At 42.4% G+C, this 23637-nt stretch overlaps 1 protein-coding gene across 2 annotated transcripts in view; it reads right to left on the reverse strand.

Moving 5' to 3' along the window:
- LOC127623125 (rho GTPase-activating protein 42-like) overlaps positions 1 to 23637 on the reverse strand; it is a 155467-nt gene that overhangs the window by 26916 nt on the left and 104914 nt on the right. For both annotated transcript variants that reach the window (XM_052097388.1, XM_052097387.1), the window contains exons 8-10: positions 22196 to 22325; positions 17983 to 18083; positions 17257 to 17366 (exon numbers count right to left, since the gene is read on the reverse strand). In XM_052097388.1, the coding sequence (XP_051953348.1) occupies positions 17257 to 17366; positions 17983 to 18083; positions 22196 to 22325 (341 nt within the window). The remainder of the gene's footprint in view (positions 1 to 17256; positions 17367 to 17982; positions 18084 to 22195; positions 22326 to 23637) is intronic.

Below are 23637 nucleotides of genomic sequence, written 5' to 3' on the forward strand. Positions count from 1 at the left end.
ATGATTTTCTGTAAAGCTGCTATGTGTTGTGAAAAGCGCTATACAAATAAAATGACTTGAGTTATGGGTTGATATTATCATACAGCTTGTTAGAGCAAGCAACCTGCTGTGGAGTTTTAGAGGTGATGGTACTGTAACAGCATTTTTCTTTTTTTATTTCTTTTTTTGAAAGCAATAAGCAACAAGAGTGATTACAGTGACCTTTTCATTGTTAAAGGTGGCCTTTAGGATGACACAAAGCAGAAACCATAGGACCTTTCCCACTGGCAGTCCTAAAGCCTATTTTAGGTACTTTTCCCTAGGACTAGTGCTCTTTTTTGCTTTCACAACTAAGGAACTATAGTTCCTCAAAGCCATTTTAGGGGACATTTTTGCTCCTACTCCAGAGTAGATACTTATGGGGGCATATAGGAACTGTGGGACTGTGGGATGTGCTGCAGTCTGTGATTGGACAAACCTTGCATTGAGAAAAGAGAAGTGCTCCACAGCCACCAATAGTAAACAACTAGCTATTATCCTGCTAATGAGAAGATTGTGCTAATTTATAATCCCCTTAACAAAAATAACATATAACATACAAAGTATCCAAAGAGAATCCCCGTTTCACATGTTTGTGTGTGACTTCATGGGGAGAAATGATTTGAGGTTTCATTGCATCTGTACTGTGAGAATATAAAGAAAATTATGAAAGTGATTCTTGGATTACTGCAACAACTTTTTCCTGGGATGATGGATATAAATAATAAGATGTTTATCAAGTGTGGATAATTGAAATTTATTATACACTAAACTGTCATTAAATCTAGTTTACATGAGGGAAGTATTGCATGCCTGTCACTGTGTGGTTAACTTGCATCAAGACGTCATTTTTCAGATGAGTATTTCAGTAAAGAAATTAATGTTGAGTCATAAAAGCCTTTATTGTAAAAGACAGTAGATAAATAGGTTTATAATGCATTTTCAACATGTCCGCTGAGTTCAGCATGTGCATGTGAATGCGAATGCAACGGGAAAAAGTCTCCTCAGGTGTTCCGTTCCTCGTAAGAGTTCTCATCTAGAAAGAGGGAAAAGTACCAGGACTGTAGGTGGGAAAGGGCCACATGGTAAAACCATTGTACCACACAGACTTGAGTAGCTTATTGCTATATATAACACCTCCTTGCCAGAAACTGAGCATTTCGAGATGAAATTTTAAGTAAACAATGGCTCTGTTCCAAAACCTTGTGAGCTGCATTGCTGTCTACTATCTACACAGGTAGCTTCCTTAAAAGATGACATCCTAATTGACATGAATCCTCATAAATTACTGATTTGAAAATAGATATGCAGCTGTTCGCATCACAAACTGTAAATTGTGCACATCCTGTAAAGATTTCAGGAGATCCACTCCAGGAAGACTTTGATTCCAAGTGAGTTTGATGTTAGCATGCTGCTAAGCTAACATCACCACACAATTATAATAATTAGTACTGTCAATTTAAACTGTTAATTCAGTGTGATTAATTATATATAAAATATTGCGTTACAACCCCGCACAATTAATCGTGTCCCTGGACCATAATAAGGAATATTCCTATTAGAGAATGTCAAACTTGTAGTACCACCTGTTTTCAGCAGGGGGCAGTAAGTGAAACTCCAGCTGTATAGGCAACACGCAGCTATATGGAGAAAAAAACCACACTCAGCCTTGCTTGACACCAGCGCCCTAAAAAGATGAGGATACATTCTTGCATTCAAAAACAGCATGGGTCTAAAGATGTGTTTTTCTAAAGGCGGGTGCACACTGTACGATTTATAATAGTCCTTTACGATTGATGCTTGTCAGGCTGTACGATATGAAGGTACTGATATCGCCATGGCACACTGTGCGATGTTATGTCAGACTGCATTATATACATCTTGGCCGACTGTGGTCCCAGTCGTCCCGATCAGAGAACGTGACTTAAGTGACGGGAGTTTTGCGGAATAGAAGCGAAATGGCGAAATTTGCCCACCATGGAGGCCCATTTTTTTTCTCTCTCTGAAAGTAAGGACATCAGCATTTCCATTGCTCCAATACCACTCCATCACGAAATTAAAAAAATGTATTTAATACCGAGAATAATGCTTTCAAATTGCTGTGTTACACTTTTCTCAAAGTATTTTCTGCTTATTTATTTATCAAAACTTTTTATATAAAATGAAAAGAAGAAAAAACATTGAAAGTGCTTGTGTAGAGTGATAACTGGGCACAAATGTTGCTACAAACATGGAGCTGGTTTCTTTCCAAGTGAATTAGGGTGCGAGAGAGGAGCGGAATATCTTGTCTGGCCGTCATAATAGCAGTCACACTATATGGCTACGATGCTAAATTTCAGACACTGCCCAAATTTCGTCGGAGGCTGAAGATCATCGCAAAGGCTGTTAATCGTCCGCCTGTGAACAATGTTTTAAGATTGCTGATTTTGCCCTGCGATGAGAGAAATCCTTTAGGATTCCTGAAATTCGTCTCAGACAGCAGAATAATGACCAAAATCATAGTGTGTACCCACCTTAAGTAGAAAACTACTGTATGTTTGAAAACTACATGTTTTTGATGTGACACATTTGTACATTGACATGTCCTTAGAAAAGCCCTTATAATAATTCTGTGAAAGATTGACGATTCAATTGCAAAATAGATTAATGTGGACTGTAGGCCAATGAGAGGCCTATGTTAAATGATAAGGCATTTAACAATATATTGCCTTCTAAAGTAATTTTTTTGTGAATTATTAGTGCTTTACTCATCTACCATATATATATATATAGTTGAAGTCAGAAGTTTACATACACATTAGCCAAATACATTTAAACACAGTTTTTCACAATTCATAACATTTAATCATAGAAAACACTCCATGTTTCAGTTCAGTTAGGATTCACTACTTTATTTTAACAAAGTGAAATATCAGAATAATAGTAGAGAGAATGATTTATTTAATATTTTATTTCTTTCATTACATTCCCAGTGGGTCAGAAGTTTACATATACTTTGTTAGTATTTGATAGCATTGCCTTTAAAATTCTTTAACTTGGGTAAAATGTTTTGGGTAGCTTTCACAAGCTTCTCACAATAAGTTGCTGGAATTTTGGCTGATTCCTCCAGACAGAACTGGTATAACCGAGTCAGTTTTGTAGGACTCCGTGCTCGCACATGCTTTTTCAGTTCTGCCCACAAATGTTCTATTGGATGGCCACTCCAGTACCTTGACTTTGTTGTCCTTAAGCCATTTTGCATCAACTTTGGAGGTAAGTTTGGGATCAATTTCCATTTGGAAGACCCATTTGTGACTGAGCTTTAACTTCCTGGCTGATGTCTTGAGATGTTGCTTCAATATATCCACATCAATTTCCTTCCTCATGATGCCATCTATTTTGTGAAGTGCACCAGTCCCTCCTGCAGCAAAGCACCCCCACAACATGATGCTGCCACCCCCATGCGTCATGGTTGGGATGGTGGTCTTCAGCTTGCAAGTCTCACCCTTTTTCCTCCAAACATAATGATGGTCATTACGGCAAAACAGTAAAATTTTTGTTTCATTAGACTAGAGGACATTTCTCCAAAAAGTAAGATCTTTGGCCCCATGTGCACTTACAAACTGTAGTCTGGCTTTTTTATGGCAGTTTTGGAGCAGTGGCATCTTCCTTGCTGAGCAGCCTTTCACGTTATGTTGAAATGGGTCTATTTTTACTGTGGATATAGATACATGTCTACCCTCCAGCATCTTCACAAGGTCCTTTGCTGTTGTTCTGGGATTGATTTTCACTTTTCACACCAAGCTACGTACATTCATCTATACGAGAGAGAATACATCTCCTTCCTGAGTGGTATGATGGCTGCGTGGTACACTCGTGTACTATTGTTTGTGCAGATGAACGCGGGACCTTCAGGAGTTTGGAAATTGCTCCCAAGGATGAACAAGACTTGTGGAGGTTCACAAAAAGATTTTATTTTTTATTTTCCCATGATGTCAATCAAAGAGGCACTGAGTTTGAAGGTAGGCCTGTAAAATACAGGTACATCTCCAATTCAGTACACCTCTAATCAAAAGCTTTCTTGTAATCATTTTCTGGAATTTTCCAAGCTGCTTAATGGCACAGTTGTCTTAGGGTATGTAAACTTCTGACCCACTGGAATTGTGATATAGTCAATTAAAAGTGAAACAATCTGCCTCTAAACAATTGTTGGAAAAATTAATCATTGCACAAAGTAGATGTCCTAGTGCTATATTTATAAATATATACTGTGGATACACTGGCAGCCAAAAGTTTGGAATAATATACAGATTTTTCTGTTTCGAAAGAAATTGGTACTTTAGTTCCCCAAAGTGGCATTCAACTGAACACAAAGTATAGTCAGCACCATCACTATTTGAAAAGTATTTATGATAAAATCTATACAAACCCCATTTCCAGCAGCCCTCACTCCAACACCTTATCCTGCTAAATTGCTAATATGGTACTAGAAAATTGCTTGCCTTTATATCAAACACAGTTGAAAGCGATTTGGTTCATTAAACGAAGTTTAACATTGTCTTTGTGTTTGAGTTGCCACAGTATGCAATCGACTGGCATGTCTTAAGGTCAAAAATTGCAAAAAAACAGAAAATGTTTTCTCTAGAAAATCATCAGTCAATCATTGTTTTGAGTAATGAAGGCAATACAATGCTTGAAACTGAAGATTTCATACAAAGGTGTGCACTACAGTCTTCAAAGACAAAGGACAACTGCTCTAACGAGGACAGAAAGAGATGTGGAATACCAGATGTACAAGTAAACAAGAGGATAAATACATCAGAGTCTCTAGTTTGAATAAAAGCACTAATTTCTTTCCATGAGAGCAAAATCTGTACATCATTCCAAACTTTTGGAAACTCCTCTTCATGGACTGCACCAGATTTGCCAGTTCTTACTGTGAGATGTTACCTCACTCTTCCACAAAGGCACTTGCATGTTCCCTGACATTTCTTGGGGGAATGGCCTTAGCTCTCACCCTCCGATCCAACAGGTCCCAGATGTGCTCAATGAGATTGAGATCCAGGCTCTTCGCTGACATTTCACCCCACACTTCCTGTATCACTTGCCATAGATGTGGCTGTCTTGTCAGGCACTTCTCACACACCTTACAGTCTAACTGATCCCACAAAAAACTCAATGGGGTTAAGATCCATAACACTCTTTTCCAATTATCTGCTGTCCAATGTCTGTTTATTTGCCCACTCTAACCTTTTTTTTTTGTTTTTCTGTTTCAAAGGTCTCTTTTTCTTTGCAATTCTTCCCATAATTCCTGCACATCTGTGTATTCTCTTTACTGTTGTACATGAAACTGGTGTTGAGCGGGTAGAATTCAATGAAGCTGTCAGCTGAGGACATGTGAGGCATCTATTTCTCAAACTAGGGACCCTGATGTACTTATCCTCTTGTTTAGTTGTACATCAGTCCTTCCACATCTCTTTCTGTCCTTGTTAGAGCTAGTTGTCCTTTGTCATTTAAGAATTTAGTGTACACCTTTGTATGAAATCTTCAGTTGTTTTCGCAATTTCAAGCACTGTATAGCCTTCATTCCGCAAAACGTCTAGGTTACGTTTGTAACCTCCGTTCCCTGATGGAGGGAACGAGACGTTGTGTCAGAGAAGCGACACTAGGGGTCTCTCTTGAGTGCCGATATCCACCTCTGATCTACGAAAAAAGGCCAATGAGAGTTGGCAGCCAGTATTTGCATGTCCCGCCCCCGGACATACGGGTATTTAAGCGGCGCAAATACGTTCATTCAGGATTTTTCTGAGAAGCCGGAAATGGTCCAGCCACAACAGTGGCTAGGCTCAGCGACGTGGCGGAGGAAGACACAACGTCTCGTTCCCTCCATCAGGGAACGGAGGTTACATACGTAACCTAGACATTCCCCTTCTGTTGCTCTCTCCACGTTGTGTCAGAGAAGCGACACTAGGGGTCCACTTATAAAAGTGCCATGCGCTGAGCCGTGTACGTGAACTTCTGACACAGGAGCGAGCAGGTATTCTTATGTGCAGGACGAACAACTGTATCAGACTGCACGTACCCTTTCCCAATGCCCCATTCAAGCCAACAGAATCCTTATCGTTGCCCTGGAGGGAGGAACAAGGTGATGGCCACCAACCTGGGAACGGGCCAGCCTGGCTGGGCTTCTTTTCTCTCTATGTTTCTCACATAGAGCAACTACGGCCGGGGCCCTTACACGCATTGAGGGAAGGGGGTCTTAGCCCTTCTTTCAGGGCGGAGAAGACCTTGCGGAGGCCACACCTACCCCGCAGGGGAGGCAAAGGGTGGCAGATACCTCACATGGCCTGTCAGGACCTATGTGGAAACGTTGGCGCAGTGGTAGATCCAACCTCATAGAGGGGGGATAGCGTACAACACGGTGACCGAGGCAGCTGTAACTGCCTAAGTGAGACACGGGAGTCCGCTCGTATCCTTAGTGGCTTGGGTCGGCGAGTTCCTCCGCTGAACTGCGGACCCAAAAGGGCTAGGGAGGAGTCAACCAGCGACCCGAAGATGGGATCTCCTGGGAACGGAGGCGCACTATTTTACCTCGGTTGAGGGAAAGGGCGCTAGACGCAAGCGATTCACCCGGTCAGATCGTCAGCGTGTTACCGAGTTCTACAGATAGATACGTAAAGCACTTACTGGACATAGCAACGAAAGGGCTGGGTCTACCTCCTCCCGGGGCAGCGCTTGCAGGTTCACCACCTGATCTCTGAAGGGTGTGGCAGGAACCTTGGGCACATAGCCCGGTCGCGGTCTTAGGACCGAACTCCAGGTAAGTGTCGCTAACAGAGAACGCTTGCAGGTCCCCGACCCTCTTGATAGAGCGAGCGCGATCAGCAGGGCGGTCTTGAGAGAGAGGGCCCTGAGTCCAGCTGACTCTAGCGGCTCGAAGGGGGGTCTCTAGAGGCCCTAGAGGACGACCGAGAGATCCCAGGAGGGAAACAGGTTAGGCCGGGAGAGAGTCAGCCTCCGGGCACCTTTTAGGAACCTCACAATTAAGTCGTGCTTACCAAGAGACTTGCCGTCTACCATGTCGTGGTGAGCCGTGATGGCGGAGACATACACCTTGAGGGTGGAGGGGGACAGCCTCCTCTCTAGCCTCTCCTGTAGAAACACGAGCACTGACCTAATCGCGCACTTCTGTGGGTCTTCGGCTCGGGAAGAACACCAGTCTGCGAACAGATGCCACTTTAGGGCGTAAAGATGCCTGGTAGAGGGGGCTCTGGCTTGGTTGATGGTATCTATGATGGTCGATGGTAGGCCGGCTAGATCTTCCACATCCCGTCCAGGGGCCAGACGTGGAGGTTCCAGAGGTCTGGGTGCGGGTGCCAGAGCGTGCCCCGTCCCTGAGATAGAAGGTCCTTCCTCAGGGGAATTCGCCAGGGAGGGGCTGTCGTGAGGAGTGTGAGGTCCGAGAACCAAGTCCGGGTGGGCCAGTAGGGGGCCACCAGAATGACTTGCTCTTTGTCCTCCCTGACCTTGCATAGCACATGTGCAAGAAGGCTCACTGGGGGAAACGCGTACTTACGCAGCCCTGCGGGCCAGCTGTGTGCTAAAGCATCTACCCCGAGGGGAGCCTCTGTCTGGGCATACCAGAGCGGGAAGTGGGAGGTTTCTTGGGAGGCAAACAGGTCTATCTGGGCCTTGCCGAACCGAACCCAAATCAGCTGGACCGACTGGGGGTGGAGCCTCCACTCTCCGCCAGGCAAGCTTTGCCTTGACAGCGCGTCCGCTATCACATTGAGGTTGCCGGGGATGTGAGTGGCGCGCAGTGACTTGAGTCAACTGCTGACTCCAAAGGAGGAGACGACGGGCGAGCTGTGACATGTGGAGGGAGCGTACTCCGCCTTGGCGATTTATGTAGGCTACGACCATGGTGCTGTCTGTCCTGACTAGGACATGCTTGCCCCAACCCAATTTGGAGGCGTCGGTTGTAACAGAACGCGTCGGGACACCTGCTGCAAGGGTAATCCTGCCTGTAAAAAGCAGAGGTCTGTCCAGGGTTTGAAGGTTTGGCGGCAGGCAGTGGTAACTTTCATGTTGTGCGTGCCGCGGCGCCATGCTCGTCTCGGGACTCGAGTCTGGAGCCAGTGCTGAAGTGGTCTCATATGCATCAACCCCAGCGCCGCGGCCACCGCGGAGGATGACATATGCCCCAGGAGCTGTTGGAATCATTTTAGAGGGACCACGGCACCTGGCTTGAAGGAAGCGAGGCATTTCAGCACCGACTGAGCACGCTCGTTGGAGAGACGTGCTGTCATTGAGACTGAGTCTAACTCCAAACCGAGAAAAGAGATGATGTGGACCAGGGTGAGCTTGCTCTTTTCCCAGTTGACCTGAAGCCCCAAGCGGCTGAGGTGGCTGAGCACCTGGTCTCTGTGCGCGCATAGTAACTCTCGCGAGGGGGCCAGGATGAGCCAGTCGTTGAGGTAATTGAGTATGTGTATGCCGGCTTGTGCCACGCACAGATGACCGACATGCTTTCCCGAGCAGCCAACAGCGTGGGCTTGGACTGGAACCCTCCATCCTTCCCACAGCCATCACGGCTGGACGACTGGTTCCTGGGGGCGGAGGCCTGGCAAACTGAATTGCGAAACCGAGTCGAATGGTCTGGTGCAGCCAGCATGACGGGCTGGGCAGTGAAAGCCACGCCTCTAAGCTCCGTGCTAGGGGCACCAAGGGGACGAGTATTTTGGATGTACCCGGCAGGGCTTCGCAGCGGTGCGGAACAGGTAACGCAGCATCGGGAGGCACTGTAGCATCCCGAGGCTCTGGTGCTGAGAATAAACTCAAAGCACTTACCTTGCTCCGCGCACCCGGCGGGGGGCGGGTTCGTGACTGAGGAGGAGGTCTGATGCTGGCGTCCTCTGGACTCGTCTGAACCGGCCGGCCGGGGAACAGTCGTGGGGCTGAGGGCGGGGACACCGCATCTAGGAAGCCGGGACTGTTGAGGCTTGAAAGCAGAGTGCCGTGACCACGGCATTTGCGGGCCATGTGACCCAGAGACAAAGGAAATAGCTCTTTTATTGAGATTTGTGTACCGCAGCCCCTGTTGGGGGGTGTGGAAAATGAAAAAACACAGGATTCTCCTCCCGGCCCTCCACCGGGGGACGGAGCGGTCTTACCACCTCCGGAGCTAACGTCTTGGGCTCTGGGTGTGTTGTCTCAGGAGCGCCTGGGAGCCTTCCGGGTCCTCGAGGGGGTCCGTGAGATTGGGGGCGTGCGCTTCCTGCGGTTTGCTCGATGCTGGGGCTGAGAACTGGGCCCGGGTTGAGGCGGAGCAGGAGCTTGTCTTCTGGCCGCGGGACGATGCCCTCGGCGAGCAGACGGGGCATGGGCTGTGGCGGCAGGCTTGCGGCGAGGCATGATGTGAGAAATGGCCTCCGTCTGTTTCTTCACCTTGGAGAACTGCTGGGCGATGTCCTCGACGGTGTCGCCGAAGAGGCGAAACTGGGAGACAGGGGCGTTGAGGAAGCGAGTCTTGTCGGCTTCACGCATCTCGACCATGTTCAGCCATTGTTGACGTTCCTGGACCACCAGTGTGGCCATCGCCTGCCCGAGCGCCTGCGCTGTGACCTTCGTCGCTCTCAGGGCGAGGTCGGTCGCTGAACGCATTTCCTGCAGCATGTCGGGATCAGGGCCACCCCCGTGCATGTTACGTAGTGCCTTGGCTTGGTGGACCTGCAGGAGAGCCATGGCATGCAGGGCAGAAGCGGCGCTGTAGGCCTTTGCGGTCAACGAGGATGTTGCTCTACAGGTCAGGGAAGGGAGTACAGGGAGGCCCCGCCAGGTGGTAGGGCTTCCGGGGCATAGATGGAGCGCAACTGCCCTATCCACCTGGGGAATCACCCTGTACCTGTGGCGCGCTCCGCTGTTGAGGGTGGCGAGGGCGGATGAGCAGGTGGCGGTGTGACGAGTGGAGAGGGGTGCTCTCCACGAAGACGCCAGCTCATCATGCACCTCCGGGAAAAACGGGACCGGGGGGCGAGGCTGTGAGCGGCGCCCCGACCCCAGGAACCAGTCGTCCAGCCGTGATGGCTGTGGGAAGGATGGAGGGTTCCAGTCCAAGCCCACGCTGTTGGCTGCCCGGGAAAGCATGTCGGTCATCTGTGCGTCGGCCTCAGCCTGGGCGTGCAGGCCCGAAAGCGGCAGCCCAGGGGAGTCCTCAGCATCAGATACCATGCCCTCCGATACCGCGGCGAGCTCATCTGCTTCCATCGCAAGAGGGTCGGCAGACTGGCTGTGAGGCGAGTCACCGCTGCCTCGAGCACGGACGGGAATCAAAGAGCGTGCCGGGGTGCGGGTGGTCTGAGGGGGCGTACCCGGCGGAGCTGCACCAGCTGCCATCCCCAAATTGCCTCCATCGCCAGCCGCATCGTCCTCAATCCCGTGGGAAGAAGGAGCAACGCGGGGGGCGGCTGGAGTGGCTTGCTTACGGTTGTAAGCAAGCCGCGACCGCAACGTTGTCATGGTCATGTTCTGGCAGTGAGAACATGAACCATCCACAAACGCAGCCTCGGTGTGATCGCTACCCAGACACACGAGACAACGCCTGTGGCCGTCTGAAGCGGAGAGCACTCTACAGCATCCAGGAACAACACAGGTGCGGAAAGGCATCTTTATAAAGATGCGTCCTTAAAAGGACGTTCAACGCCGCTGTGTTTTGCTCTTTTAGAGGAAATTACTCTTTTAAATAAAATCACTCTTTTATGAAAAAAGGACTCGTGAGAGTTCTTTTTATGATCTGCACTGTCGAATCGCCCAGGGGCAGGAATGCACAGCCGTGCAAACAGGAGAAAGCCACTGTTGTGCGCTGTGGAATCCAACAGCATGCAGCAGAGGAATGACAGGAACTTGGTGTGTAACACGCAGCAATTGCAGACACGACCATAGGCTCCGAAGAAATTTTCTGCATGAACTCCCGTATTTGCGCCGCTTAAATACCCGTATGTCCGGGGGCGGGACATGCAAATACCGGCTGCCAACTCTCATTGGCCTTTTTTCATAGATCAGAGGTGGATATCGGCGCTCAAGAGAGACCCCTAGTGTCGCTTCTCTGACACAACGTGGAGACAGCGACAGAAGGGGAACAATGATTGACTGACGAGTTTCAATAGAAAACGTTTTATTTTTTGCCATTTTTGACCTAACATTGACCTTAAGACATGCCAGTCTATTGCATACAGTGGCAACTCAAAAACAAACACAAAGACAATGTTAAACTTCATTTAACAAACCAAAGAGCTTTCAACTCTATAATATAATATTTTAATCAATTTAGCATGATTACTCAAGGATAAGGTGTTGGAGTGAGGGCTGCTGGAAATGGCACCTGTCTAAATTTGATAAAAAATTACTACTTTCAAATAGTGATGGTGCTGTTTTTACATCAGTAATGTCTATACTTTGTGATCATTTGAATGCGACTGACAGCCCTATTAATAATACAAAGCAGACAAAAATATTTGCGAAATATACAGTTTTCAATTAGACAACTATTTTAAACCTGGTTTCGTAGAATAACATTACTATACCTATATGTTGGCAAAATGAGTTTTACGTCGTTTTTTATAGGTATTGTTGCAGTTCCCTGGTGAAGCGAACACTAGAAGCGCTACAACAACAATAACTTTTATTCACATTAATGCACTTCACTATAACAGAAAACTCAAATGAATATCTTAATAAAGTGACAATTAGAATGCCTAAGCCATCATTGCAGCAAGTGGAGGATAGAAAGTTTAAATAATACTGCATTTATTTAAATAGTAATAGTCACTTTTAACATTATAAAATGCATTTACTGTAATCCTTGACAAATTTAAAGTATCCTTGGTGAAAAAATACTTTCAAAAACATAAATATATAATGGTGATTTCATACTTTTGAATGGTTTTGTAGTTATATAAATACTATGGCTGTAAATCAATTGAAAATCTCAATCAAATTAACTACACTATATGTCGATTAATTAATCAAAGTTATCGCAATTAATAGCATATATAAATATTTGCTGAAAAAGGCCCTTACATAATAATTTGATGTATATTGATTTAATAATCATAAATAGTTATATTTAATTACAAATATAATAATTCAGATAATTAAAAAGCATTATATTATTGTGACAGGCAGTTAAAGCATTGATTAGACGATACAAAAAGGTGGCTTTAGAAGGCCACATTTAGTTTATTTAATGTTTTATTAAACATAAGCCTATCGTAGAGTCCACAGCAATCCATTTTTCAGTTGAATTTGTCAATCAGTCTGAGCTAGATTTATTAAAAGGGCTTTTCAAAGGACACATCAATGTACACGTGACAGACGGACATTTTTGGATCGTCTCACTTTGTTTGCATCACGTCATAAACACAGCGTTTTTAGGTTGCTGTTTCAAGGTAAACATAGCTTGAAACATCTAAAAAAAGTGCCTAGAGACCCCTGCATTCGAAATTGTGCTCTGTTCAGCTGTGTTTTGAACACAAGAACAAGACTCATCTTGTGCTATCTGCTGTGGGTAAGTGTGGTTTGTTCTCTGTATAAGCTGCACGTTGCCTGTACAGCTGGAGTTTCGCTTACTGCCCCCTGGATAAAAAGATGGTACTTCAAATTTGAATTGCTCCAATGGTAGAAATATTCCATATTACTGTACGCAGGAGTGGATTATGACTAGCAAGGGCCCTGGGGCCAATTTTCTTTTAGGGTCCCACCGGTCCAATTATCTTTTAATGTTGAGATCTATGCAATTGATTTTAATTAATTTAAAGCTCGTTTAATACCTTTTCTGTTATTTAGAGTCAGATTAATTCAAAGATGTGGAAAAGAAACCACTCAACCGAAATACGAGCCACTGTTCTTAAAGAGACAGTATGTTTGTCATTCATAATATAAACTAATTACAAATTTTGAAATATCAGTAAAAATATAAACATTATTGTTAATTTTACTTGATCAAAATCAGCACATATTTCACATTAAAAAGATGAGTGCATTAAAATATGAAGGTAGCTATTTTGGAAATTATTTTACAGGGTCTTCTACTTCCAGAAGTGCATGGAAACTTTCACCAGGCAGCATTATAAGATTAAAGAGTGGCTCAAAAAATTAAATTAGAAACAGGAAGGCAAATGGGTTCTATAAGAGGGCTGGGGGCCCTCATAGTCACAGGGCCCTGTTGAGGGGGCCTTGTATTAGCTGTGGGGCCCACATATTTAAGCATATACAAACATTAATTTTCAAAGATGCTGAGGCCCCCCATCGAGCCCCTAGTAGTCAAGGGCCCTAGGGCACTGGCCCTATTGGCCCGGACCGTAATTCACCTATGGTTCAGGGACATGATCGATTGCATAATATTTTTAAAAACATTATTTTTTATTAAATTAATCACATGGAATTAACCCAAGCTCTACTAAATAAATATGTATTTTACTTGACTACACATAAATAGTAACACCTAATTAAACAACTAAGTTGTTGCCTACCTTTTAAAACAGTGTTTCAGTGTTAGAAGCACACCTATGATGCCTTAAAATTCTGTCTAAGTAGGCAGCTTACTAGGTTTTGGAACAGAGCTTATATATTGAGAAGAACCTATTACATATCAGCCTGAATAACATGGGTTATAATTGCATGGTCTGCATATGGTTTCTCTTCCATCTTGCCTAGCTACACTGTTCCTCAGCCTGGTGCAGCTATATTGATGATGTTGATAAGATGCTGTGATGTTTCTTTCTAGTTGTCAAGTGAAAGTTTGTGCTTTCCAAATCAAGGATGAGATTGTGAAGGTTAAAATCGCTCAGCCAGTTAAATCAAATGAAACAGCTATCCCATCAATTATGGGTGCAAGGGTTTTCAACATGCAATCCTTTAAAACCAATCAAGTGAGAAATGAGCTTTGATCAGAGTGGAATTTTGAATGCATTAGATCACAAGTACACATGCGCTTCAACTTGTTGCTGCTCTGTAAGGGCGCAGGGCTGGTCACATACCGGGCTCTATAGAAAAATTGCAGTGGTCTGAAAATAGATCCACGATAGATGGCATTTCTATAGTGAAATAAACACAGAGAAGGGACAGGGGACATGGACACATTCAAGGTCAACAGTTAGGAACAACAACAACAAAAAACAGTGCAAACTTACACTAGGTGGCAAAATACAAGGGCTGTCAATTGATTCAAATATATGTGTCAAATAAATTACATGATAAGCCATTAAGTAACTGATTTAATTGTATATATACATATATATACACTGATCAGCCACAACATTAAATCCACATGCCTAATATTGTGTAGCTCCCTCTCATGTCGCCAAAACTGCGCAAACTAGCATCTCAGAATACTTCTCACCAAAATTGTACAGAGCGGTTATCTGAGTTACCATAGACTTTGTCAGTTTTAACTAGTCTGGCCATTCTCTGTTGACCTCTTTCATCAATAAGGTGTTTCCACCCACAGAACTGCCACTCACTGGATGTTTTTTGTTTTTGGCATCATTCGGAGTAAATTCTAGAGACTGTTGTGTGTGAAAATCCCAGGAGATCAGCAGTTACAGAAATACTCAAACCAGCCGTCTGGCACCAACAATCATCCATGCAATTATCTAATCACTGCACGGTGCAGTGCATAAAATCATGCGGATATGGTCCAGGAGCTTCATTAATGTTCACATCATCCATCAGAATGGGGAAAAATTGTGATCTCAGTGATTTGGACCATGGCATGATTGTTGGTGCCAGATCGCATTCTTCTGTAATTGTTTGTCTATGTAAATATGCGAAAGCTGGATGTCTGGCCATTACAACATTTCTCACTGGTTTTTTTTATGCCATTATCACTGCTTTTTAAGACGTTGTGTAAAATGAAAGAGTTACTCTTTAAACTTTGAGACCCCTGTTGCCTGTTTGATTCTGTTGCACTCCATCCAGCTGTTTTAAATGCAAGAACACGAAGAGTGAACGGCTCCACTGTGCACCTGCATAAAACATGAAGGTGGTACTACAAGCTTGAACTGTTCCAATTGTAGAAAACCCTTTATTGTAGAATTTACATAGGGGTCAGAAAGCATGATTAATTGCATAATTTTTTGTATGTATATTTTTTATATGATTAATAGCATGTTAAATTGACAGCCCTATAGTATAAATGAATTTACATTTGCAGCTACTTACTAATACGCAGGTCTTTTTGGCTGGGTGTTAGTAGAGCATAGAGTATGCGTGGTAATCAAACAAGTGCACATGTAGTTGCAGCACAAAGTAAATATAAATTTGCCACCTAATATCATAAGACTAAGCCTTATCCACCTTATCTTTCAGCAAAACTAGGGCGCCACCATTATCAACCTTGAATGTGGACCACTTTCGATATGAACCACTTCCAACTATTTTAGCGATACAAAAATACTACATTATGCTGTATTATACTATAATTACAATTTTCATAAACTCGTTGGTTTTGAACGCATATAATTTTTGCCATAGTTTTATCACAAAGTTGCACAGGCAGAATTAATGAGAGATCAGGCGCTGACAGGACAGTCCTCTGCACCGTCTGACAGGCCTCCACAAACTTTACACAACCAGCAGAGAGCAGAAAGCTGTTGGGAAAATGAATATATAATAAACTGACACACAGTTCTTGCATTCGGCTTGGCTTATGAATCATCGCTTTTGGAAATAAACAAATATTATCATCTATTCAATACAACACACAGCAACAAGTGAACGATTTACTTACTCTTTTTCTATAAATGAAGTTAGAATATTATCTGACATTAGCATCATTCTGCTACATCCTGTGGTTTTGTGATAGTTTATAAATTTATGTCACTAAATTCAGGTATTATTATCCTATTTATTTACATTATGATCAATAACAGCAGAACTTTTACATATTCGCCGGAAATGCAGCCGTTGGTTATTTTCACGTTACAAAATAAAGTGGACAGGCAGTTAAAGTACAAATATAAAAGGTTACACTGTTAGTCAGGGTAAAAACAGGCATGAGGATCATGCAGAAAACAGAAGTATGCCGGGCACTCTTAAAATAGGATACTTTGATTTGAGGAAACAGAGAAACAGACACAACAGTATAGCATGTATAAACAAATGTCAATTAAAAGGGTGTTCTGGGTTCAAAACATGTTAAAGTGATAGTTCACCCAAAAAGGAAAAATCTCATCATTTACTCACCCTCATGATATCCCAGATATGTATGACTTCTGCAGAACACAAATTAAAATGTTTAGAAGAAAATCTCAGCTCTGTAGGTCCATACAATGCAAGTGAATGGGTGCCAAAATTCTGAAGCTCCAGCAATCCAAATAATCCACATAAAGGAAACATAGAAGCAATCCATATGACTCCAGTGGTTAAATCCATGTGCTCATTCACAATATGATAGGGGGTGAAAACCAGATCAATATTTAAGTAATTGTGTTTTATCATAAACTCTCCTCCCTGCCCAGTAAGGGGCGGTATGCATGATGTCAATCACCAAAAACAGAAGGAGAAAGTGAAAGAAAAATTACTTACATATTGATCTATTTCTCACCCACACCTATCATATCTATTCTGAAAACATGGATTTAACCACCAGATTCGTCTGGAGTACTATTTCCCCTATGTGGATTTTGGCACGTCAAAATGTTGGCACCCATTCACTTGCATTGTATGGACCTACAAAGCTGACATATTCATCTTAAAATGTTAATTTGTGTTCAGCAGATGAAAGAAAGTCATAAATATCTAGGATATAATGAGGGTGAGTAAATTATCAGAGTATTTACATTTTTGGGTGAACTAACCCTTTAAGCCGTATGGACAGGAAATATGATATGGTATTCAGATAATGAATTTGACTAATCCCTCAGTTTGTAAAAACAAGCAACATATCGCATTCACAGTAATGCACTTATCTTGTCCATGGACAAGAGATTCCTGAGTTTAATGCAGAAGCTTTTATTTTGTCACATTAGTCTCACATTAAGACATATAAGGATTTGTCACTATACTTTCACATTTGTATTTTATCAGTTTATATCAGTGCAATGTTTGCCCATAGACTTCCATTGTAAGTGCATAACTGTAAACTCCCTTTTTTATTGAAATAAAAAAAACATTCTGGAAATGGGCAGCTGTACTGTATTCAACCTGGAACATTTCTGTAAAACTTTAAATTCTGCACTTTTTATTTAAACAGGCACCCACCTTTCAACCACCTCAATATCAAAACAGAAGCGCTTATCTATGGAGTCAGTCTTCCTCCTAATACAGGACTTCAGTTTGAACTTCTCAGAGGGATTCGCCATTACACCATTCTGCGAAAAACAATGACAAGAGAGACAGAAGGGGCAGCTTACTAGAGATAGACAGATAATCGGTTTGACCGATATTTTTAACCGATATTTCCACTTTTCCACGTTTTTTTCTAGCTTATCAGTTACTGTTGGTTTACTGATAAATTTGGACACAAATGACTTTACATTTTAAATACTAATTAAGCTAAGGGGCTTTGAACAGATGTACACTGCAACTAAAACTTGATAAGTAAATTCTTTGTAGACTGCGCAATTTAAGTTTTGTAAAGCAGTTCACCAGAGGTTAGTGATAAATGATAACGTTTTTAACATGCCTAAAAGCAGAAAGAAAACTAGAATTAAACATTGGTTATGCATATAGGTTATCGGACACTTAAACACAAAAATAATCAGTATCGTACCGGGCATGAAAAACGAACATTGGTTGACCTCTAGAACTTACTGAACTCACTGTAGAATGAATTGCACCCACTAATAGCACTGCAGAGTTTGCATGCAGAGTTTTATGAATGAGGCACAATCTATAATTAAGCGCATTTACAAAGAGTTTGGAGGAGATTACACTGAAAAGTATGACATTACACATCAGACCACATCCAAATGAGCATCTCTGTACCTGTTTAACGGTGGGCTTCACCTCTGTATTACACATGCTGAAGGTGTTACTCTCCTTCTCATATGTGCAGTAATGACGCGTCCATGTGCATCCCAAGGGTCCTGTAACACACAAATGCCACATAAAAATGTAACAGATGTGCTTTGAGGTACTTGTGCTGTGCATTTTCAGTGCTTCAAACTCCAAAGTTCTACATCAAGGTCCAAAATTAATACTCTTCAAGCGGCACATGTGAGCAGGGACTTCAAATGAAATGTTTTTTCATTTTGTTTCATTCTGAGCAGAAACAATATTTTTTCATTCCAGTTCTGCCATTCCGCAGCCTCCTTTCCGAATGTTAACTGATTAGAAAAATATTAACTGATTGTTCCATATCTGTCACTAAATCTATGTTGTGTCGATATAGTGACACTAGTGATCGCACTTGGGAGCACCAAACACCTCTGATATTTGAGAAAAGGCCAATGAAAACTGTCGAGTGGAACTGCATGCCACTTAAGACATACGGGTATAAAAGGATCCAGCTTGCAACCATTCATTCGGATTTGTTCTTCAGAGCCGAGCGGTGTCAATGAATTCCAATGTCGTTCCATTTGCCTCTACAAAGTGTTGGATAAATGGTGTTGGATAAATGGTGCATTGCAGCGGGTTCTCCCCCTATCGCATGGAGAACGCCTCTTAGAGAGTATTTCCTCTAAAAGAGTGAGCACTGATTGAAAGCGTCTTTTTAAAGATGCCTTTAAAAAGACGTTCTTGGATGCATTTGCTATCTCTCCGCCTCTGATGGCCATGATCGCTGCCTCATATGTATGGGCCATAGCCATGTTGAGACAGCGTTCGAGGATGGTTCATGCTCTTACTGCGAGAGCATGACCTTGGCAACGTTGTGGTCGCGGCTTCCCTTCTTCAGAGGAAAAGCCATCCCAGCCCCTTCCCAGCCGGTCCTTCTGCCTACAGGCAACAGGCCGTGACGGTTAGCGCTGGGGGGCGATTTGGGGACCACAATGGGAGCGGATCTGCCGAGTGAACCCCCACGGATCTCCCTTTCCCCAGTACACTCGTTTTCCCTGGTCAAGTTCTGGGATGAGACAGGCAGCTCGCCCCAGGGTGAGTTTAATGTCTCTTTCGAGGCTCGAGAGCAGGATGAGCTCTCGATTGCAGCATCAGAGAGCGGTATGGTATGGTCGGACACGGAGGACTCAGCTGGGTTCCCACCTTTGGATGTGGTCGCCCAGTCTGAGGCCGATGCGGAGCTGGTGGCCATGCTTGCCCAGGCTGCCACGAGTGTCAAGCTCGAGTGGAACCCTCCACCCTGCCCTGAGCCCTCGTGGCCCGGATCCGGCCTCTGTGTTCCTCCTCTCTCACTACCCTTGATGGAGGGGTGGCCAGGGTGTAAACAGATAAGGCGGTTGCAGTGCGGAGCCACGAGGATGCGCAGCCTCCACCCCTTTCGCTGACTGTTCCTATGGTGGGTATGTGGAGGGAGGTAAGTGCTTTAGTGTTTTTTTCAGCACAGCCACGGGTCCATGATGTGGACCCCTAGTGTCACTACATCTACACAACGTGTGAGTGACAGATAGGGAACGTCTTGGTTACTGTTGTAACCTCCGTTCCGATGGATGGAACGAGACGTTGTGTCCCTCTTGCCACGACACTGAAATTACCGCTGAAATGGCTGGGACTCTGTCTCAGCTCCTCAGCACAAACCTGAATGAGTAGTTGCAAGTCGGCTCCTTTTATATCCGTATGTATGGGAGAGTGGTATACAAATTCCACTCACCAAATATCAGAGGTGATTGGGGCTCCCAAGGGGACACCTAGTGTCACTACATCAACACAATGTCTCGTTCCTCTATCAGGGAACAGATGTTACAACAGTAACCAAGAGGATAACATCACACTCACACTCTATAAAGCCTGTTTAAAGTAACATCTTCTCAAGAAATGTATACTAAATATATACTAAAAAATATTTTAAATATTAATTTGGCCACCTAAATAAATGAATAGCCAAAATATCTCTCTTCTGCATGCATGCACACACATGTCCCCTTTTGCGGGCTGAATTATTATAATTTTTTTATATTGTTTTTTGAACTAGCAGAGTGAATCTCATATTCTACTGAAAAGAAAGAAGCCTAATTATTTCGGGCAACAGGAAGAGGTGTAATTCAGAAAATGTATTGTGATAAACCCTTTGGTCTTTGGTTTCATGAAAAATTTATCAGAACCAAATCAATTGGTTTTTAACCTGTTACATGTATTTACAAAATTATGTTTTCACTCCGGAACAATTTAAATGGATTTTGTTCCGAATTCTCTTTAAAAGCCCAAGTTCTTACATGGCCAGAAAACAAAGAAAATCATGAAAGATTTTTTATTATGTAAGAGGGCTATCATGTACACTTTTCAAATGGCACAAATGCAGAATTCGCTCTTTCATTAAAGGAACATTCTGGGTTCAATACAAGTTCAGCTCAATCGACAGCATTTGTGGCATAATATTGATTACCACAAAAACTTTTTTTTTAAATAACATTAATTAATTGACTCGTCCCTCCTTTTATTAAAAAAAAAAACAAGCATAAATCTGGGTTACAGTGACAATTGCAATGGAAGTGAATGTGGTAATTTTTGTTATTATATTAATATACTCACTCTTTCAAAAGTATAAACAACAAGATATAAATAATATGCATGTTAACAGGAATTTAGTGTGATAAAATCACTTACGTACCTTTTCTGTGTAAAGTTACAACACATTAACAACATCGTTGCATGACAATGTAATGTCAACAAACCCTTAAACCCCACAAAATGTATTTTAAATAACTTTACAGCTCAAATAATCCTCAAATGTTAATAGATTTAACAGAATAATTAATGTAAGTGCTTTAATAAAATTATAAGCTTCACATTTCTGCCTTTAAACCCTCCAAAAATTGGTCCCATTCACTTACACTGTAAGTGACTCTCTGTAACGTTGATTGTTTTTTCTTTTAAAGAAAATGAAGGACGAGTCAAAATAATTTTTTGTGGCAATCAACATTATGCCATAAATGATGTTGACTGAGCTTAAAGGAATAGTTCACCCAAGACTGAAAATTCTCTCATTATTCACTTTCCCTGATGCCCAGCTGTGTATGTCTGTCTTACTTAAGCAGAATACAAATGATGATTTTTAGAAGATAGAGCTCTGTCAGGTCCTTATAATGCAAGTGCATGTATGCCAGCCCTTTGACTGTCCAAAAGTCACATTTAGGCAGCATAAAAGTAATCCATGCGACTCTAGTCGATCAATCTTATGAAGCTAATCGATATGTTTGTGTAAAACATAAATTGATAATTAAAACATTATTAACTTTTAAAAAGCACTTCCTGCCAGCAGTTGACGCATGACCTTTGTGTCACGTGACGCGTGTCGATGAGTTCAGCTTATTTACAACAGAAGAACAATCATCACACGAGAGTTCGGACATTTCAAACAGCGTTGGAGTTATAAAGGGAATATTCCTTTATCTTCTTTGTATCTGTTGAGCGGTAGAGGTTGCTAAGAATCAAGGTCATCACAGACAGAAAACCCTAAAGTTTATGCATAAAAAAAAAAAAAAAAAAAAAAGTGAAACAATGTGAAAAAAGACTTCATGGGAAAAATATGAAGTAGATTACTCCCTCACGACTAAATGAGCAAAATGGTCTTTACCTACTATTTTCTACAATATTATTATTAATAATAATAATTGAATAAAGCAAAAAAACAAAAACATTCTTATGGCCAGTAAAAAACATACTTATAGCCTGTAGTTTTCTCAATTCACCCACCATTGGAAATGTGTGCCAAGATGTTAATTTTGGACCCAGTTTACATACTTAAACAATTCACTGAAATAGCAGTGTGTTGTGCATCAGTCCACCAGAGGGCAATGTTATTCCATATAGACCAGACTCTTCATTGTAGCTTCTGAGATCATGTTATCCTCAACTGTTTACAAGTGGAGAGCAATTTCATTTTGCCATTTCCTCCACAATTTGAGAGAGAGAGAGAGAGAGAGAGAGAGAGAGAGAGAGAGAGACTAACTAAGATCAGAGTGTGGTCACTGAGGAAAGATGAAAGCCAATTGCCTAAGCCTTGATTTTATCATACTTTCAAAAAGCGCCTGGCATTGAAGGCCACAGGCTGTCCGTCATTGAAGATCATCAATGAAACACTTACGTTTCTCCTGGACGTAAAGGTAGCCCTCCATAGTCCACTGGCCCGGAGGCTTTTGGTCTTGGTCTGCAGAGCGAACTCTGTTCATCAGATTTTCAACTTCCTGTTTGGTGCTCAAAAAGTTGTTCCTTGTCTTCATGCCACAAATAAACACAAAGATACAAAAAACAATCATTCTGTATATGGAATGTGTGACAGACTTTTGTTTCAAAATCTAGAGAGCTGCATTGCTGTCTACTGACTATATACCGTGCTGAGGAAAACAGTTTAAATCAGTCTGAGGTGATTTGAACTAGCTAAGTTTCAACTAGCTAAGATGAGATAAGCAAACCACAACCAAAGCACAAAAAAGACCCCTCTCGCTTACAGTTGTTTCAAACTGAGTTTGGTGTTCGCATGTTGCTAAGCTAATGATACAAGTACTCTAATGGCACAACAAATTCACCAAAAACACAAAATATTTGGTGAAACTGTACATTTGTAATTAGATCAAGCAACTTTTATTGACACTTTGCAGTAGCCTTATGAATAAAATTACAAGTATATTTATAATAAAAAAAATGTTTTGACTAAATCTGATGCGCTGCATCTTGGATGCCCTTACAAAAAATCTAGATTCCTGACAAATTTGGGGCAAATTTCCCACTCATGGCTTTCAAATGCTACTGACCTCGCGATTCACTGAAAATGTTGGTCACAAGTTTGCAGCTCTTCACTGGTGGCGGTGAACCTGAAGGAAACCTTTGGCGGCAATAAAGAGTTTTTCACAAATCTCATTTGCATGTGAAAATAATGAATGGCGAATTTGTGGCAAATTTGCTGTAAGATTGCTAGAACTCTCTATTTTTGTAAGGGCGAGCTTGTCGCAATCAATGGGTTCATATATTCTGCTCTCTTCCTCTAGAGTACTGACAATGCAGCCACATATCTCTTTCTGTATGATCAATGACACTCCTACACTATTAAATGTGCTTGTCCATTACAAAGACATGAATCTCTGTGATGGGAGTGTCTATAGTGAATTACTGTTAAGGCCAATGTCTCATGGTTTCAGAGCAGCATTAATTCAGGATATATATGCCGCAGTGATGGCATACTTTTGACTGTGCTTCCCACTTTTGTGCTTTTTCAAGCTCAGATCCTGTGACACAAGATGCATTTGATTCACTTGAAAGAAAAATGACATTAGATATAAGATATATAACTTAAGATAAGTCTTGTTTTCACTCAGACTAATAAAATAAAATGTACTAGCGAATGGGGTTTGAAAAATAAACTTTCCTTTGAAATAAATTGTATTTCTCTTAACCCATTGTCGCATACTTTTTCCTTGTTTTAAGCATAAACCTCGATGAATTTAGTTAGATTTCACAGGAAAAATATACTTAATATCTTTTCTCATTTTGCTTCTCAAGTAAATGTATCTTGTTATCAGTGTTCGGCAA

The sequence above is a fragment of the Xyrauchen texanus genome, chromosome 29, assembly GCF_025860055.1.
Source record: "Xyrauchen texanus isolate HMW12.3.18 chromosome 29, RBS_HiC_50CHRs, whole genome shotgun sequence".
NCBI classification, from domain to species: Eukaryota; Metazoa; Chordata; class Actinopteri; order Cypriniformes; family Catostomidae; genus Xyrauchen; species Xyrauchen texanus.